At 31.0% G+C, this 19,293-nt stretch overlaps 2 protein-coding genes across 4 annotated transcripts; both read right to left on the bottom strand.

The window, feature by feature from the left end:
* Positions 1-1,367: 1,367 nt before the first annotated feature.
* LOC146933417 (11S globulin seed storage protein 2-like) lies at positions 1,368-17,547 on the bottom strand. 2 transcript variants are annotated; one of them, XM_085705202.1, is made up of 4 exons: positions 17,467-17,547; positions 2,940-3,164; positions 1,982-2,708; positions 1,368-1,721 (listed from the first exon to the last, which is right to left on the bottom strand). In XM_085705202.1, exons 2-4 carry the CDS (start codon positions 3,133-3,135, stop codon positions 1,568-1,570), a joined length of 1,077 nt encoding a protein of 358 aa, XP_085561328.1. In that variant the 5' UTR covers positions 3,136-3,164; positions 17,467-17,547; the 3' UTR covers positions 1,368-1,567. The 2 variants fall into 2 exon arrangements, with proteins under 2 accessions (XP_085561328.1, XP_085561329.1); XM_085705203.1 differs by lacking the exon at positions 17,467-17,547 and adding an exon at positions 5,705-5,771 and having other exon boundaries at positions 1,420-1,721.
* LOC146933418 (glutelin type-A 2-like) lies at positions 14,203-17,547 on the bottom strand. 2 transcript variants are annotated; one of them, XM_085705200.1, is made up of 4 exons: positions 17,467-17,547; positions 15,955-16,159; positions 14,826-15,552; positions 14,203-14,565 (listed from the first exon to the last, which is right to left on the bottom strand). In XM_085705200.1, the coding sequence occupies exons 2-4, from the start codon at positions 16,148-16,150 to the stop codon at positions 14,412-14,414; spliced, it is 1,077 nt and encodes a 358-aa protein (XP_085561326.1). In that variant the 5' UTR covers positions 16,151-16,159; positions 17,467-17,547; the 3' UTR covers positions 14,203-14,411. The 2 variants fall into 2 exon arrangements, with proteins under 2 accessions (XP_085561326.1, XP_085561325.1); XM_085705199.1 differs by having other exon boundaries at positions 15,955-16,164.
* Positions 17,548-19,293: the final 1,746 nt, after the last annotated feature.

The following is a 19,293-nucleotide window of genomic DNA, read 5'->3' on the forward strand; positions in this document are numbered from 1 at the left end:
GAGGGATTGTTCCACCTTTTGTCTTCTCAGTTTTCACGATGCCAAATTTGTCCACCGGTAACACCACCACCGTCGTCCACCGGTAATGCTTCCACCGTCGTCTACCGGTAGTGTTGCCGAAAAGAACCCAAAGCTCGAATTACTTCAACACACATCCATTTATATTCCCTTTATTTCACAGACTTGACAGTTCTGTTATTCTTTTATTTTGTACCTGAACAAAATGTAAAGGATTTGTTTTTTCTTAAACAAAATGCAAAGGTTAAAATCCCAAAAATTAATTTCATAGACTTTCATTGCAAGTGGGTTTAAGGGGTCTTAGAAGGAATACAAGGTCATCACAAAAAAAAAAATTGTATTTTCCCCAATGGTGATATAGGATGCCTTCACCAGCTCTTACTGTTAATTTTATCATCATCTTCCACTGTTAAGAATTTATGAAGTTGTAAATTGTAATATGCTGGGGGCAGGGCCGGCCCATAGCCCGTCGAGGCTGGGCTATGACACCGGGCCTCAAATTTTTTGGGGCCAAAATATTATTTTTTTTGTTTCCAAGGCACGAAAATATTAGTTATATACTTATTAATGTGAAAAATTAACAAGCGGATTGCAGTACTTCAGTGGCATGGCCGCTTATGTTTTAGTGGGTGGTCATGGGTTCAAGTCTTGCTTGAGTATTTTTTGTAATAATTTTCTTTAGTGTTTTTTTTTGGGGCCCAAATTTTAATTTTTTTTTACATCCTTTAAAAGACTAAAACTGGGCCTGCGGATTTGTTAAGACGGCCCTGGCTGGGGGCAGTTACTTGTATATACCGCCAATGGTGAAAATGGAAGTGGTGAGAGTGAACAGTAACATAGCTTGGGGAGCAGAAGGGGATGACCAAAAAAATAAACGAAAAGTCCCTTGAAAATCTAAAAAGTAGTAAGTTCAGGTATTGGAAGAAGGCACGTGAGTCACTTAACAAAGTGTTTTAATCTCAACCACTTGTTTTAATCAAATGGCTGAAAACTATTCTTATCATTCTCACATACATATCTCATTCTCATGTGATATGCTATATATATATATATATATGGGTTATGATAGAAGACACCTTTTATGAAGGTGTCTTTTATCAAGTTACTCTATGAGCATTTTAGAAAAGACACCAACTTACTTTTAGGAAGGTGTCTTTTATCAAAGTTATAACTAAAAAAAGAAAATCACACCTTAAGGTGTGACTTGATAAAAGACACCACCAAAGGGTGGCTTGTAACATAACTCAATATATATATAAACATACTCATAGAGAATAAGCCTCTCATGGTTGGATGTCCATGTCGTTTCACAATTCACATTAATCAATATTTATAATTATCATAGAACATTTTTTTTCGATAATTAAAATTTATTAATGGTGTCTGTGTAACATCATGACATACAACTCTACCCACCATTTGGGAAGGGTTTATTAATTAAAAAAAAAAAAACAATCAAACACCTTATTACATGAATTCCATACATATTCAATAAAAAAAATCCACTCATAAGAAATTTATTGGGATATACTACTATAAACAATTCAAACTAAATGGTAGGGAGAATGAGACTTTTGGTTTCTGTAGTCTTAGATATGAAAAGTTTTTGAAACTCAGAATCCACGTTAAAAGACACTTGTTGCACAGTAGGTGACAAGGTTCCCCATACTGATGTCTCTCCGGCTAACTCTTCAAACAAAGGTCTGTAATAAATATACAATTATGTTTGTTAGTGCAATTTTGCAAATCATCCTTAATAACGTACTCCAAATCGAAAATAATTTCAAATTGATAAGACGACCAAATTGATTTGTGAATCAAAATGATTTTAAGTTGAATGAAAATTGAATTCTTCGGATAAATATATTCAATTTAAACTATAATTTATCTCGTTTGATTTAGTTATGTGTGATTTTGATTTCTCAAACAAATTAAAATATTAGCGTTTAAAACTCCAACTTACTTGGTAGTTGTCACAATAGTGTAACTCTCCATTCCTTCTTCACCAGCAACTTTAGCAAAAACAAAAAAATGTGGCACAACAATCAAATGACCAGCCTTAACTTGAGCATCCAAGACACGTTTTCCATTCAATCCCACAATTTCTATTTTTCCACTTCCTCTAGCAATGTAAATCAACTGAATCCCAGGGGTAATTAGGTTTGAAGGTGCCTTAATAGCATTAGGTTCAAGTTTAACCCTAATCACACTTAACCCAACATCCTTAATAAAAGGAAAATCTTTATCCGTTAAGGTTGTGACTAATCCCACATTTTGGGCCTTAATATATGGTGTTTTAGCATCAATGTCATAAACAAAGTCTTTAGTTAGGTCCAATTGTGGCTTAGGCATAGGTTGACCTTTTTCTAACTTGATTATCACAACCCCTTTTTGGCTTTGTGTTAGCTTGCTCACCTCATCTTTATTAAAATTGTATACTTTGCTTATTAATTCACTAGAGAAACTTGATAAAAGTCCTTGAACACCACTTAGGAAAAAATAAGTGAATTCTCCTGGAACATGAGCTATTGAAGTTTCTCCAAGAAATATAATGTTAAGATCTGATTCACCATCATTGAACCACCATGAAACACCTCCAATAGGTACAGGTATGACATCTCCTTTCTTAAGCTTCAAAACAACTTCTTTTCCAGTGTTGGGGAGTACCATTCCAACTACGCCATCAGTCCCTGCGTTTGCCAAATTTGACCAAATAATTGATGTTGTGATACATATTATAAACAAAAATTTTATGGAAAATAAAATAGTAAGAAGTAAGATATTATAAAATAAAAAAAAACAATGTTCTAACACTATCATAGTCGTAACTTGCATGCAAAGAAAATAAAATAGATCCAAGAGATCATCATTTAGATAATAAAACAAATTTTTATTCAAAAAGTAATGATTAATTCTCTAACCTTCTATGACATAACCCACTTTGTTCGAATCTGCATAATGAGGAAGAGCAAATCCCCTTGGCTGAAGAACAAGTTGACCAGCACCAACATTGGTCTTAGCCAAAACTTGAACTTGAGAACTTAACCAAATGTAGTAACCACCACCATCTCCCTCAAGCAATGGTTGTGCTGTCTTCGGTGTTAGATCCAAATCCATATTTGATTAAACTTCTTCTCCTTTTGCTCCTGAAAAAACCATTTCAATTTACAAATTAATTATTAATTATCCTTTTTTAGTTCAAAAAGCAATCCTAAATATACCACTCCTCCAACACACAATATATACTAACTTTCACACTTGTTAGGATGATAGGTAAGTGTATTTAATTTTTTTGATTTCACGTAAAAATAAATTTACCAGCTTACTCCTAATGATAATGTAAATGTATTAGTGGCAGTGTGTATATAGTAAGGATCTTATCTCATTTAAATGAAAGCTCATTTTGTTTGTAAAAAAAATGTACATTTCCCCACTATTAGTTTTTTTTTACCAATCTCCTCACAAATATTATAGATCTAATGTAGGGTATTTTTGGAACAGTAGCATAAAATAGTTTCTTTTACTCTGTAAATACTACATAGTTAATTTTTTGCTTATAATTGAGTTTAAAGAAATCTAACCACTTTTTTGTTTATAATTGTGTCCTCAGCAGAATGTATTTATGCTGAAATAATAATGTTTTGGGTCAACTCTTCCTCAGCAGAATCTAAACACTTTTTCCTATATTGAGTTTTTTTTTAAGGACTATATTGAGTTTTTTTGTTAGTTTGTTAAAGACAGGAACAAATTCCTGGACGGGTGGACCACGTAATTTGTGTTCTTTTCCTTCCTTATTTAGTTATCCATCCGTACGTCAATGTCCTTGCCAAATAGGATTCATTTTATTAAAAAATTGTTGAAAGCTACAAAAATATAACATAGTTAAGATATCAGTGTTCTCCTATTCATGCTTCTGCATGCATTCCAATTAACTCAACGCTTAAAAAAAGTTAAGCAAATAATTAACCATGTTATAGAAAATAATACATCTAAAAATTAGAAATATCAAGCATAACTTAAAATTGTAGCGTCCCAAAAGTTAAGCTGATGCTCGATCAAATAAAAGCCTATATGTATAACTCAAACTGTAAATTAAATCACAAAACAAAATATTATAAAAAGCCATAATTATTAAATTCATATAAGTTATGAACATAGTAGTATATACTGCAGTGGCGTTGCCAGGACCCTGACTCAGGGGATGCAAATTTTTTTTTGCTGTTAACACTGGCTGAATGATAAGTATCGCATAGAAAATCACACACAAATTGTTTATAAATGGTTAGATCAGGATTAAACACAAATAACAACACAAAAATGTGTAGCTTATCAATCTTGACATTGATGGTTAAATCAGGCTCTCTATCATATGGGGGTAAATATTTTTTTTGTTGTCGAGTTTTAATGACTAGAAATTCGCTTCTAATAATGAATAAATGAAGAATAATTTGAGGTTCGAACTCATACCGCAATATCTCTATCATTTGAGTTAATCTCATGATGATCATGTAAACTTTTTAACATCAATTAATAATTATTATAATGTATATAAATTAAAACATAAATATTTAAATAATGAAATTTTAGTATATGTTTATTAAATTAGCTAGAACATTTTTTAAAAGGAATATCTAGTCTATTGCGATAGCCATATCATCAAACGATCTAGCTTAGTGGTCTGTTTTTCCAAAATTTGAAACTTGGTGTCATGTGTTGGGTACGATTCTCCTTAGAATCATTTTTACAATTTAATAATAATAATAATAATTAAATAATTCACTGACACAATTCGTTCAGTCAAACAAAATGTAATGTATGGTGGTCATTTATGCAGTTCAGTGAAAGAGAAAAGACAGAGGGTTCATAGTTAAATTTTCAGGGGGTTCATTCAAGAAAAAGTTAGAAAATTAGGTGCAAATATAAAATTTGAGGGGATGCAGCTGCATCCCCTGGGCCCAACGTGGACCCGCCCCTGGTATATAGTATATACCTGCGATTGAAGACTTTTCTGGAAAATACTTGGTGACATAACGTCACCGTGATATTAAATCTGGACCACACAAAGGTGTTGTGTTGTGTGGCCCAGATGTGTTGTATGTGTTGTGTGGCCCAGATGTTGTGTGGCAATGTGTATTGTGTGACCCGGATTTAGGGCCTGTTTGGTTTGGCTTCTGAGAAGCAATTCTAGCCCAAAATCAATTCTCTACAGTGCCAAAAGCAATTCTAGCCAAAAACAACGTGTTTGGTTCAGCTTTTCAGAATTGCTTTTATCCTCCAAAAGCAATTCTCCATGAAGCTACAAATTCTAGCTTCTAGCTTTTCTAGAATCAATTCTCCTTGAACAACGTGTATAGGTTTGTATATTTTATTATTACAACATGTTATTTTACTTTATTGTCCTTTATCAATTCTCATTCTTTATCAATTCTCCTTTAGCTATGTCTATTTTAGTAATTATACATTCAAAAGCAATTCTACATTATTGCATCCAAACATAAATCATTTTGTTTAATCAATTCTACATAATTGTATCCAAACATAAATCAATTCTCTCAGAATCAATTCTGTCAGAATCAATTCTATCAGAATCAATTCTCTCAGAATCAATTATATTCAAAGCTGAACCAAACGGGCACTTAATGTCACGGTGACATTATATCACCCAAGTGCTTCACGACTTTTCTACAATGCGTAATTAAGAAACTGAGAAAAAGCAACGAACTCAGCAATATTGGACTGTAATCTTGATGCGTGAATGCGTTGAAGACTGAGGGCTATAAATGAAAGTGCTTTATAAAGCGTGTTTTACTGGGACACGTTGTAATTAAATTTTTTTAGGCAAGTGTTAAATTTTAGTTCTTCCAAAAAAAAAAAAAAATAGTTGAATACTACACGAGTCTTACTAACAAGTGCCCTAAGGAACCTATAAAGAGAAATTTTGTCTTGAAATTACAAGTCAAACAAATACAAAAGTCATAACTACACAATTTTTAATGTAAAAGTTACTATTCTTAGATGCTTAAACAATGTCTTAAGGGCACTTGTTAGCATTTTCCATACTACTAATATGATTAGATGGGAAAATAATTCTACTATGTCTCCCATGTTGTAAGCATGATTGGATTTCACAAATATTTAAAAAAAATAAAAGGATACTAGTAGATAATGTATTAAATTTATCTTTTGATATTCCAAAGTTGTCATCTAATCAACTTTTTTTTCGGAATAAAAGATTGATTCGATGGTTGAGTGAAAGAGTTGAACAATAAGGGTAGTTTCACATTCATTCTCATACCAAGCAAACAAGGATAACAATCGATTGACATATCTTTTGAAGAATCGAATTCAATTTTTGATTACAACAATTCTTGATCAGACTTTGTTTATACATTTTTTTTTTTAAAGAAATTTCTCTATAGATCTTTTGATTTCCAGACCGCTTCTTATAAGAACCCAGAGTTATAAAAAAACAAATGAGAAATGCTAAAGTCACATCCTCTAACACACTCCAGAGAAAAATTCAACATACTATGGGATGAAATCAACGATCTACTTGGTGATGGTTAAATTCAAAAAACATATCTAATGACTCCATCGAGAATTACTTTTAAAAAAATTGTCCCTTTTTTCATCTCTATCACAACAGATCTAACAAGGAAACTACCATTGAGAAATCGTAAAGGTTTTGCATTGTTTTCTCTCTTTTTTTTAATTTTCAATTAAAGGTGGTATTGTGTTTACTAAACCGGTAGAACATGTAACAAGTAAAAGAATAAAAAAGATTGAATGAGGTGGCTGAATAATTTATTGGAGTGTGTTATAGGAGTGTGTTAGAGGGTGTGGCTCTAGCATTTCTCAAAACAAATTTATACATATATTTATGGACGAGAAGTTTTACCTCTCAAAAAAAGTTTACAAAGCTTACTTTGACCAAAAAAATAAATTTACGAAGTTTATAGTAACAAGACTCTAACCCGTACGATGTACGGGTTTTGTAAAGTTTCATATATAGGTATCAAACTTGTTATATTATTAATTTTAGAGTTACATTCAAAGTTATAGAAACAATCAAATTAAGTGATGATTAGTGTTCGATATGCAAAATCTCAAAAAAGCAAATTAGAAACATTTAGTTTGCATCAACAAAAATGAATACGGAGTCAAAGCCATAAACTAAATTATGTAAAAGTAATCAAAAGTGGAAATAAACACAATAGAAATGAGTGTTTAAACACAATAAAATGAGTGTTAGTGGCTTAAAAAAAGGCCTTTAGGATTGCATATCCATTTTAGAAGCAAAAATGTTTTAATAAAAATGTTAGTGGTTTAGTGGTAAAAGCTCTAAGGTGTTGCCATGGGTACCTGGTTTGATTCCTTGCCAACTTTTTTTTCAAAATAATTATTTAGACCCGTCAAAAAAGACAGGATTAGAGTTAATTAAGGTTATTGGAGACTGTCTAACATTTATATATATTAAGATTAAGATGAGATAAGAATCTTAAGATACATCTGACCAGCTCCCAATGAGGAAACGTGGATGCGGAAAACTCGTGGTACATACCATATCACCTACCCAAAATAATTGTAGAGTTTTTTTTAATTCACCAAAAAAAGATGCAGATTTGTTTTTTTGTTCGTTGCAATAATTCAAGGCTAGATGGCAATAATTCAATCCAGTATGATGTGGGGACATCTACTATATAGGTATCAAACTGCTTATATTATTAATTTTAGAGTTACATTTAAAATTATAGAAACAATCAAATTAAGTGATGATTAAGAGTGTTCGACAAGCAAAATCTCAAAAAAGCAAATTAGAAACATTTAGTTTGCATCAACCAAAATGAATACGGAATCAAAACCATAAACTAAATTATGTGAAAGTAATCAAAAGTGGAAATAAACACAATAGAAATGAGTGTTAGTGGCTTAAAAAAAAGGCCTTTAGGATTGCATATCCATTTTAGAAGCAAAAATGTTTTAATAAAAATGTTAGTGGTTTATTGGTAAAAGCTATAAGCATCTCCAATGGGGGGTCCTTACTTAACAAGGACCACTCCCGGTTAAGTACCCTCCATTGGAGGAAGCAAAAATGAGTTTCCGTTAAGGAACGGACAACTATATAAGGACCATCTCTCTCCTGGGTAACTAACGGGTCTCACGTTTAAAAAAGTAATAAAATGTGTACTACTTAGTCCCACTTGCATAAATGAGTAATAAAATGTGTACTACTTGGCCCCACTTGTAAAAAGGAGTAATAGATAAATTATTTTTGTTTAATGATATGAAGATACTGGAACATATTTAAGTACTTTTCATTGGAGTCCTTATTTGTGTATTACCATTGGAGTCATTGAGTCCTTAATAGGTACTTTTATTAAAAAATTATAAATAAGTGATGTGTCACGTGGGGTCTATTTAAGGAGTCTTGTTAGGGAACTACCATTGTAGATGCTCTAAGGTGTTGCTATGGGTACCTGGTTTGATTCCTTGCAACCTTTTTTTTTCAAAATACTCCCTCCGTTTTAAAATGAGTGTCGCTTTAGCCAAAAAATTTGTTTCAAAATGAGTGTCGCTTTCAGTTTCCAATGCAATAATAACTTTTTCTTTTCAATTATACTCTCCAATCAATACTCTGCACACTACTTCCAAAGTATTACTTTTAAAATTAACCAATAGTTAATAAGGATAATTTGGTAAAATAATCATTCTCTTTCTCTTAATCATTGCATTTCTTAATATGTGTGTAAACACCTAAAACGACACTCATTTTAAAACAGATGGAATAATTATTTAGACCCGCCAAAAAAGACAAGATTAAAGTTAACTAAGATTGATTGGAGAGTGTCTAACATTTTTATATATTAAGATTAAGATAAGATAAGAATCTTAAGATACATCATCTGACCAGCTCCCAATTGAGGAAACGTGGATACGGAAAACTCGTGGTACATATCATATCACCTACCCAAAATAATTGTAGAGTTTTTTTTAATTCACCAAAAACCGATGCAGATTTGTTTTTTTGTTCGTTGCAATAATTCAAGGCTAGATGGCAATAATTCAATCCAGTATGGTGTGGGGACATTGTTTATAAAAGCATTATTACATGATCGTCACTACAACCTCAAAAAATAAAGTTCATTATAGAAGCACCACCTGAAAGTGAGATATGTATTGTACCGTCCTTATATATATTATTTCCAGTTAGCCAACAACATAATTGTTCCACTAAATAACAACATTAGTTGGAAATAAATTGAATCAAATCATTTTTGGTTCAAGTAGATTTCATAAGAATTTTTAAAATTTGAAACTTCACTCAAATTTGATGAAAAACTTCTTCTTTTTTTAAACTAGAACGTGATTCGATACAAGCTTGCAAACATTTTAATTTTACTCAAATCACGTGAAGGAAAACAACAATTCAAGATATCCCCTTAAAAGTTTGAAGAAATTAGAAAAGGTACTAAACGATATAGAATTCAATTAATCAAACTAGGCCTCTTGATTACGATGTTTCTATTTCTTAGTGGTGCACTCCTTATAAAGGAGATGGGGAGGTTAAAAGGAAGTTCTTTTTCCTTCTCAAATTTCAATATATTTAGTAATAATGTTTTGAGGCTTCTAAGAGGACTCCACTTTGGTGCCATAGCTTGTGTGCCATTGGTGCCATAGCTTGCATCTCCACCACACACACACACATCACACACACATCCCCACACACATCCACACACATCAATGGCCAGGATTTCCCCAATGGCACCAATGGCACACAAGCTATGTCATGGAAGTATTTTCCCTTCTAAGAGCATCCACAACGGATATATTCATGTTTTATATTTAAATGAGTTTCACTTGTATACATCACTTATTTATAATTTTTTAATAGTAATACGTGATAATCACTTAATCCCTTCAAACCAGCATCTCACACAAACTTTTTAAATGGAATTCACTAATCAACTACCATTAACTTTATATATTATATTTCAATTTTTTAATATTAAAAAAGTGTGGGTCTCACTTAAGATTGGAGTCTTAAGTGAAACATTGGGTCTTATAAGACCCTAAAAACTTTTCTTCCCAATGAAATTATCTAATAGGTACCAAGTCTTAAAAGTTTGACACCCCACTATAGATGGACTTAAAATAAGCTCTTTTTCAAAATAAGTTGTTTTGAATAAGCTGATTTTTAAAAAGATATTGTAATCAACTATTTTGCATAAAATAAGATGTTTTTTTTTACCAAAGCAAAGTTAATTATTATCATTAATCAACCAATGTTCAATACAAGAAGGATAAGAATAAAAAATACAGTGACTAGCCCAAGAACAGGACGCCCTAGCTAAAGCATGAGCAACCATGTTCGCTTGTCTCCTAACAAACTTCACCTCGAAGTTGGAATGTAAAGATAACTGATAAATAATATTGGAAACAATAGCATAGAATTCCGAATCACTATGGCCTGGAGACGATAAAGCTTGCACTAGAGTAGCTGGGTTGGACTCGAAGACAACCCGATCCCATCTGTTCACATCAGCAAAGTGAATGGCTTCGAGTAAGGCTACTGCCTCCCCCTCCAACACTATCATATTTGCACGTTGCCGTTTCGTTGAGCCCGAATAAATTGCCCACGGGAGTCTCTAACACAACACGCAAACAATGTAAGATGGTTACAGTCATGGAACGCGGCATCCACATTGCACTTCAACCACGTCTCGCACGGTTTCTCCCAAACTGAGTTGTTACCTTGCACTCTATTATGCCTGTGTTGCACAACCGATGGTGAGGGCTGTTTATGAATCTCTTGCCATTGTTGCCATGCATTTATCATTGTCCTTCCAATGCTTGTTGAAGTATGATGAGCGTCATTCCAAATGACATCATTACGTGCAGCCCAAATTTGCCAAAGAAATAAGATGTTTTGAATAGGTTATTTTTTAAAAAGAGATCGAACTAAGTTTTTTGTATAAAATAAACATGGTTAATTATTCGGTTCGGTTCGGATAATTGACATTATTAACGATTCAATTTGGTTAGTGAATTGTTATCAAAATAATTATTCGGTTCAAGAATTGGTGAAATGGTTCAATTAATTTTGGTACGGTTCGGTTCGGTTAATTAGTTTGATTTGGTTTTTGGTTATTTTTGTCCACCCCAGCTCATAAATGTAGCTCAATTTATAGTTATCATGGACAATATTATAAGGATAGAAGTTCAAACCTCAAATTCCTCGCTTAAAAATGTGTAAATCTAATCAATAAACTACTTAGACCAAAAAATTCGTGTTTAACGTGGATCTGAAATACTCCCTCCAGTTCTATTTATAAGAAAAAGTTGATTTTTTAGATTCATTGAGTAATTGATGTATCTTGTCTAGTATATAGATCAAATACATCATTTATACAATGAACCAAAAAAAATCAAATATTTCTTATAAATAAGACCAGATGAGTAAGATTGGAGGAGTAGATCTCTTTCTATTGACCTGAATTATTTTCATCCCCACGTGTCAATTGTGAGATCGCTGATAAGTTTTAAAAAGAGATTCAGTGCCTCATCAAATCTCAACTCTCTTTCAACAAGATTTTTATTTTTAGAAATGAGTAGACAATGAAGTTTCAACCAAAATCATCACTCCTTCTATTCAACAATATATAATTCATTTTACAGCAGAGATCCGTTCCGTACGAAAAGGAAAAAGAAATTATAAACATATTTTACATTTTTACTAAGATTGCGATCACTACTTTTTTTTTTGACAAAGGTTGAGATCACTACTATTCAACAATAAAGTTTTACAGCATTGTAAACAATTTGTTTTACTAATTGAACCGTTAACTATTGTTATAATATATTAATAATCAAGCATACAAAGTTTTATATAAAGTATAGATTCGTAGATATGTAATTTAACCATCGATATTAATTTACATTTATAAAAGTTTGTTATACGTCAACTATTAATTTGAAAATAAATTAGTGAAATTTATTGTTTATAAAATATATTTTTTGAAGGATTGTTTATAAAATATTATTGAGTAGAGTAATTTATCTTATAACTACTCGTGTTGTGTAAACAAAAAAAGAAGTTATACTCCTAGGTCAACATATCCCCACTTGGGTTAGTCCGATGCTATTGACTTGAGACCTGAGAGTGTGCTCCTTCTTAAGGTTTCAAGTTCGATTCTCTCTGGTGTCAATTTAAATGGACTAATTTAGCTTATTCAAAAAAAAAATTACTTTGTTAAGACTTAAGACATATTTTTATGTGTATCAATATACTAAATCATTGATCACATTTTTTTTTGTCAACTCTCCAATTTTCAGGAAAAAAGAGATCATGGTAATTTGGAGCTTAGTCGTGAAGTAAGTATAGTTTGACCAAGATTTTTTTCATTCAAAAATTAAACTCAGATTCTTTCGTCTGATGGAGTGCATTAACCATTTGAACTCGGTCATTTAGTACTAATCACATTTCTTTAAACAAACTCATCATTTCTTGAAAAGAGGTAAAAGGAGTGTTAAGAACACTCTTTTTCCAACCCTTTAATACTCACTCTTTTACATGAATGAATACTCTCTTATACAATTTACACATGAGAGTAAAGTGTGATATCTCACCCTTTATCAAAAGAGATAAACACATGGAGAATTTAGATGAAGTGAGCTTGACTGGTGGTAGATTACATTTTACCCTCTCAATTACACGTGAAAAAATTCATTCCCCTAAATAATTAGGTGATAACCATGCTTATCCAATATTTTAAAAATGAATCACACATAAAAAGTGAGATCACTAATTTTATCTCCAAAGAGTGTTGAAAAAAAGAATATTTTTGACACTATGGGCTTGTTTGGTTCAAGAGGGAGCACCTTTTTCATTGTTCTAAGTAAAAAAAACTAGCATCACACATTTACGGAAGACGTTAATTTAGACATGTTGTGATATATCAAATGATTTTACATTATAAACCAAAATTTTATTGACATGACCTATTTAAAATTAACTTCCAAGTTGCAATCCAACAATAAATTTTATAAACAACTCAATTTCAAGTTGCGATCCAACCATAAATTTTAAGGTTAAATATATTTTGGTCCCTAAATATTGAAAACTTTTAAGTTTAGTTATTACTTAATTTTAATAGCAATTTTAGTCTCTACAAAAAAAACTTACATGTAATGCTAGTCGCTACTAAAACAAAGTTTATTTCCTTTCAAAAAAAAAAAGCATTTACTTAATTTTCCTAAAACTCTTAAATTTTTGAACGATTTTTTTAGACACGTTTAAACAATTACAAAAGGATCTTTTACAAAAATTTTGAATTTTTTAACATGACATGAAATATATATGAATTTTTTAAACAAAAAAAGTTTAAGATATAAGTAACAAAAATTTGAACGTAGAAATCAATTTTTGAGATAATTTTTTGCGGAGAAACTTTTAATAATGTTCTCAACACATTTGCAAAAAATTGTTCAAAATAATTAAGTAGGAACTAAAACTAAGTGCATGAATTTTTTACAGCGACTAAAATAACTAATAAAATTAAGTTAAAAACTTAGAAGGTCTCAATTTTATAGGGACCAAAAATATATTTAACCCAAAATTTTATAAACTCAATCCTTAATCCTTGTAAGGTGTGGTTCCATGTTTCTAACCCACAATAACTCACTTCTCAGCACTGAGAATGAGTTTCACTGCTACACTCTTTGAAACCAAAACAAAAAGAGAAAAGAAGAGAAAACAATAATACTAATAGGTTGAAACAATCCTCGCGATGGTTGGATTTATGTCAACCGACATTTCTCTTTATGTCCTCTAATATCTTTAAAGCTCCATAAAGATCTTGTAATATCTACCAGATATACGTCTTTTTGTCAAACATACATCCGGTAGATAACTCTAGATATGTATTTATGAGGACTTACAGATATTAATTAGGAAGTCTAAAACGAAACGTTCATTGTCAATTGAGAGGTCCGAAGGCATATATCTTAATTGATTAGCGGACGGTGTAAAACTAAAAGAAGGACACATCTATTAGATTTTGGAGGGATGTGTGGTTGCTTTTTATATATATATAAACAAACTCATAGAGAATAAGCCTCTCATGGTTGGATGTCCATGTCGTTTCACAATTCACATTAATCAATATTTATAATTATCATAGAACATTTTTTTTCGATAATTAAAATTTATTAATGGTGCCTGTATAACATCATGACATACAACTCTACCCACCATTTGGGAAGGGTTTATTAATTAAAACAAAAAACAAAAAACAATCAAAACACCTTATTACATGAATTCCATACATATTCAATAAAAAAAAAAATCCACTCATAAGAAATTTATTGGGATATACTACTATAAACAAGTCAAACTAAATGGTAGGGAGAATGAGACTTGTGGTTTCTGTAGTCTTAGATATGAAAAGTTCTTGAAACTCAGAATCCACGTTAAAAGACACTTGTTGCACAGTAGGTGACAAGGCTCCCCATACTGATGTCTCTCCGGCTAACTCTTCAAACAAAGGTCTGTAATAAATATACAATTATGTTTGTTAGTGCAATTTTGCAAATCATCCTTAATAACGTACTCCAAATCGAAAATAATTTCAAATTGATAAGACGACCAAATTGATTTGTGAATCAAAATGATTTTAAGTTGAATGAAAATTGAATTCTTCGGATAAATATATTCAATTTAAACTATAATTTATCTCATTTGATTTAGTTATGTGTGATTTCGATTTCTCAAACAAATTTAAATATTAGCGTTTAAAACTCCAACTTACTTGGTAGTTGTCACAATAGAGTAACTCTCCATTCCATCTTCACCAGCAACTTTAGCAACCACAAAAAATTGTGGCACAACAATCAAATGACCAGCCTTAACTTGAGCATCCAAGACACGTTTTCCATTCAATCCCACAATTTCTATTTTTCCACTTCCTCTAGCAATGTAAATCAACTGAATCGCAGGGGTAATTAGGTTTGAAGGTGCCTTAATAGCATTAGGTTCAAGTTTAACCCTAATCACACTTAACCCAACATCCTTAATAAAAGGAAAATCTTTATCCGTTAAGGTTGTGACTAATCCCACATTTTGGGCCTTAATATCTGGTTTTTTAGCATCAATGTCATAAACAAAGTCTTTAGTTAGGTCCAATTGTGGCTTAGGCATAGGTTGACCTTTTTCTAACTTGATTATCACAACCCCTTTTTGGCTTTGTGTGAGCTTGGTCACCTCATCTTTATTAAAATTGTATACTTTGCTTATTAATTCACTAGAGAAACTTGATAAAAGTCCTTGAACACCACTTAGGAAAAAATAAGTGAATTCTCCTGGAACATGAGCTATTGAAGTTTCTCCAAGAAATATAATGTTAAGATCTGATTCACCATCATTGAACCACCATGAAACACCTCCAATAGGTACAGGTATGACATCTCCTTTCTTAAGCTTCAAAACAACTTCTTTTCCAGTGCTGGGGAGTACCATTCCAACTACACCATCAGTCCCTGCGTTTGACAAATTTGACCAAATAAGTGATGTTGCGATACATATTTTATGGAAAATCTTCATTCTAGGGTTATTTTATGTTTTATCTTTTAAAACAAAATTTTAACAATATGGAAAATAAAATAGTAAGATTTAATCAAAATGTTCTAACACTATCTTATACTAACAAAGTTAACACTAAGAGCATTCACAATAGAAACATCCATTTTTAGGTACTTAAATGGGTCTTACGTTTTTTTTTTTTGACAAAAAATGGGTCTTACGTGGACACTCATTTATAATTTTTTAATAATTGGCATTATTGACAAAAAAAAAAAAACATAATGATTGAAGCGTAGCAAAGCCAACAGATTAAATCTAAGAGATTATCATTTAGATAATAAAACAAAATTTTCTCTAACCTTCTATGACATAACCCACTTTGTTCGAATCTGCATAATGAGGAAGAGCAAATCCCCTTGGCTGAAGAACAAGTTGACCAGCACCAACATTAGTCTTAGCCAAAACTGGAACTTGAGAACTTAACCAAATGTAGTAACCACCACCATCTCCCTCAAGCAATGGTTGTGCTGTCTTCGGTGTTAGATCCAAATCCATTGATTTCTTCTAGCCTTTGCTCATGAAAAAAACATTTCAATTTATGAATCAGTGATCCATTTTTAGTTCAAAAAGCAGTACTAAATACACCACTCCAACACACAATATATACTTCATCCGGACACAATTATATGTAAAAATTAATATTAACTTTCAAACTTATTAGGATGATACGTAAGTGTATTTAATTTTTTTGATTTCACGTAATAATTAAAAAATGGTGAATGCTAACCAGTGCATCTGCTGCTTCTGAGGCATTGGTTAAAGAAATAAAGCAAATAAGTTTTTAATAAAAAGAGTAGCGTAATCATTATTTAGTCAAATGTAACAACTTATATTTTTAAGACAAAACTTCTATTTGTGGTTGCTTTAACCAATGCCCATGAGACACTGATTAACAAGACCCTTAAAATATATACTCCTATTTACCAGCTTGCTCGTGATGATAATGAACATGTATTAGTTCTGCAAGATTGCTTGGATTTAATGTCTAGACTAGATTAATGCTTGTATTTAATTTGCTTGTTTGTGTCCAAAAGTTAGTGGAGTGTCTATAGTAAGGATCTTATCTTGTTTAAATGAAAGCTCATTTTATTTGTAAAAAAAATAATTGTAAATTTCCTCACAATATTAATTTTTTTGACCAATCGAGTAGTTAATTTTTGCTTATAATTGAGTTTAAAGAAATCTAAACATTGTTTTGTTAATAATTGTGTCCTCAGCACTCAGCAGAATGTATTTATGCTGAAATAATAAGCAATTGCAATAAATAAAAATTTGTTCAAATCTTCTGTTCTTGGTGTACTTGTGATTGAGACATATTTCTATATTGTGTTTGTTTCTTAGTTTGTTAAAGACAGGAAGAACAAATTCCTGGACGGGAGGACCACGTAATTTGTGTTCTTTTCCTTCCTTATATAGTTATCCGCCGTACATCAATGTCCTTGCCAATTAGGATTCATTTTATTTTCGATACACCAATCAAAAAATTGTTTTTGAAGGATAAAAAATATAAGATAGTTAAGATATCAGTGTTGTCCTATAGATACTTCTGCAGAACAATTAATACTTAGCTTAAAGAAGTTAAGCAAATAATTAATTATGTTGTAGAAAATAATGAATCTAAAAATTAGAAATATCAAGCATAACTTAAAATTAGAAATTTCATATGCAGTAGCGTCCCAAAAGTTAAGCTGATGCTCGATCAAATAAAAGTCTATATGTATAACTCAAACTGTAAATTAAATCTCACAACAAAATATCAGAAAAACCAAAATTATTAAATTCATATAAGTTATGAACAAAGTAGTATATACCTGCGATTGATCTTGATGCGTAATTAAGAAACTGAGAATAAGCAACGAACTCAGCAATATTGGACTGTAATCTTGATGCGTGAATGCGTTGAAGACTGAGGGCTATAAATAAAGTCTGATTTACAGATATATTTTTTTTAGTGACAAGTTGTAGTAATTGAATTTGTTTTTTGCGGCAAGTTGTAATTGAATATTGAATACTGATACGATTAGCTGGGAAAAATAATTCTCATGTCTCCCTTATTGTAAGCATAATTGGATTTCACAAATATTAAAAAAATAGATAGAAAGATAGATAATGTACTCCCTCCGTTTTAAAATGAGTGTCATTTTAGGTGTTTACACACATATTAAGAAATGCAATGATTAAAAGAAAGAGAATGATTATTTTACCAAATTATCCTTATTAACTATTGGTTAGTTTTAAAAGTAATATTTTGGAAGTAATGTGCAGAGTATTAATTGGAGGGTACAATTGAAAAGAAAAAGTTATTATTGCATTGAAAACCGAAAGTGACATTCATTTTGAAACAATTTTTTTTGGCTAAAACGACACTTATTTTGAAACGGAGGGAGTATTAAATTTATGGATAGTGTTAACTTGTGCCTTTAAGACACAAGTTAAGAATCTAAAAATGGAATTAAATCATAAATTATTTGTTGAAAATATAAGATTTTAAATTTCTAGAATATTAAATGCACAATTACCAACAAAATGTTTCTATCTTTAGTTTCTTAACTTGTGCCTTGAACGTACAAGTTAACATTTCCCTAAATTTATTTATTTATGTATTTCAAAGTTGTCATTTAATAAACGTTTTCGGAATAAAAGGTTGATTCAATGGATGAGTGAGAGAGTTGGGTAATAATGGCATTGGCAGTCTCGTGTTTCACGACAAAGACAACATTTCATCATCACTGAAGCTACAGGATTTCCGAATTAAGACCTGTATTTTTATACGAAGTTCGATGATTAATTACTTCCTCAGTCGTGAATATAAAAGAAGATTTTTATTGGTTCATTGAATAAATGATGTACTCCCTCCGTCTCTAGTAGTCCTTTAAGGTTTGTGCATGGTTATTAATAAAATTATTAGTTGGGTTAATTTTGATAGTAAAATTAGTGTCATTTACTAAAACACCCTTATTAATTGTAGTTAGTAGAGTAGTTAAGTTGTATGAAATTCAATAAATAAGGGTATATTAATGGAAAAAAATAATAAATGTTGCATGACAATTATTTTGAGCAAAAGAAAAAATGATAAGGTGACAATTATTGTGAGACGGATGGAGTATTTAATTTACATTATAGTCTAAATACATTAATTATTCAATAAACTTAAAAAAATATTTTTTTCTTATATTTAGGATCGGAGAGAGTATTATTATCTTTATTTTAAAATAAATGTCACAGTTGATCAATTCATATGTTCGAATACACACTTTTAACTGTTAATATATTTAGTTATCTATAATAAAAAATTATAAAAATTAAATATTTTAAAAATATTTATCGAAACAAATCAAACAACATTTTCAATACTAATATTTATATTTATACGGGCTCAGCCCTCTTCTTGTACCAAAAAAAATATATTATCGTTATATATTAATTAAAAATATAGTCAAAATAAGTTATATGAATAGCACAAATTGTAAAAAATGCAACATGTATTATAAAATAATGCACATTGTACATCAAATCATTCAAAAACACACTCATGGAGTATTTGGGGACGAGTACTTTACAAAGCTTATTTTAATTATAGGGACATGCTAACCGGTGCCCTCGGGGCACTGGTTAAGCTTACCAAAAAATAGGGGTGG

Source organism: Medicago sativa, chromosome 4 (assembly GCF_051527215.1).
Source record: "Medicago sativa cultivar Bolivia chromosome 4, Bolivia_mono, whole genome shotgun sequence".
Classification (NCBI taxonomy): domain Eukaryota; kingdom Viridiplantae; phylum Streptophyta; class Magnoliopsida; order Fabales; family Fabaceae; genus Medicago; species Medicago sativa.

Coding starts and splice junctions, on each gene's coding strand:
- LOC146933417 (XM_085705202.1), bottom strand. CDS start 3,135: ATGGATTTGGATCTAACACCGAAGACAGCACAACCATTGCTTGAGGGA. Junction 2,709..2,939: donor AGTGGGTTATGTCATAGAAG/GTTAGAGAATTA, acceptor TGGCAAACGCAG/GGACTGATGGCGTAGTTGGA. Junction 1,722..1,981: donor ACTATTGTGACAACTACCAA/GTAAGTTGGAGT, acceptor TATTTATTACAG/ACCTTTGTTTGAAGAGTTAG.
- LOC146933418 (XM_085705200.1), bottom strand. CDS start 16,150: ATGGATTTGGATCTAACACCGAAGACAGCACAACCATTGCTTGAGGGA. Junction 15,553..15,954: donor AGTGGGTTATGTCATAGAAG/GTTAGAGAAAAT, acceptor TGTCAAACGCAG/GGACTGATGGTGTAGTTGGA. Junction 14,566..14,825: donor TCTATTGTGACAACTACCAA/GTAAGTTGGAGT, acceptor TATTTATTACAG/ACCTTTGTTTGAAGAGTTAG.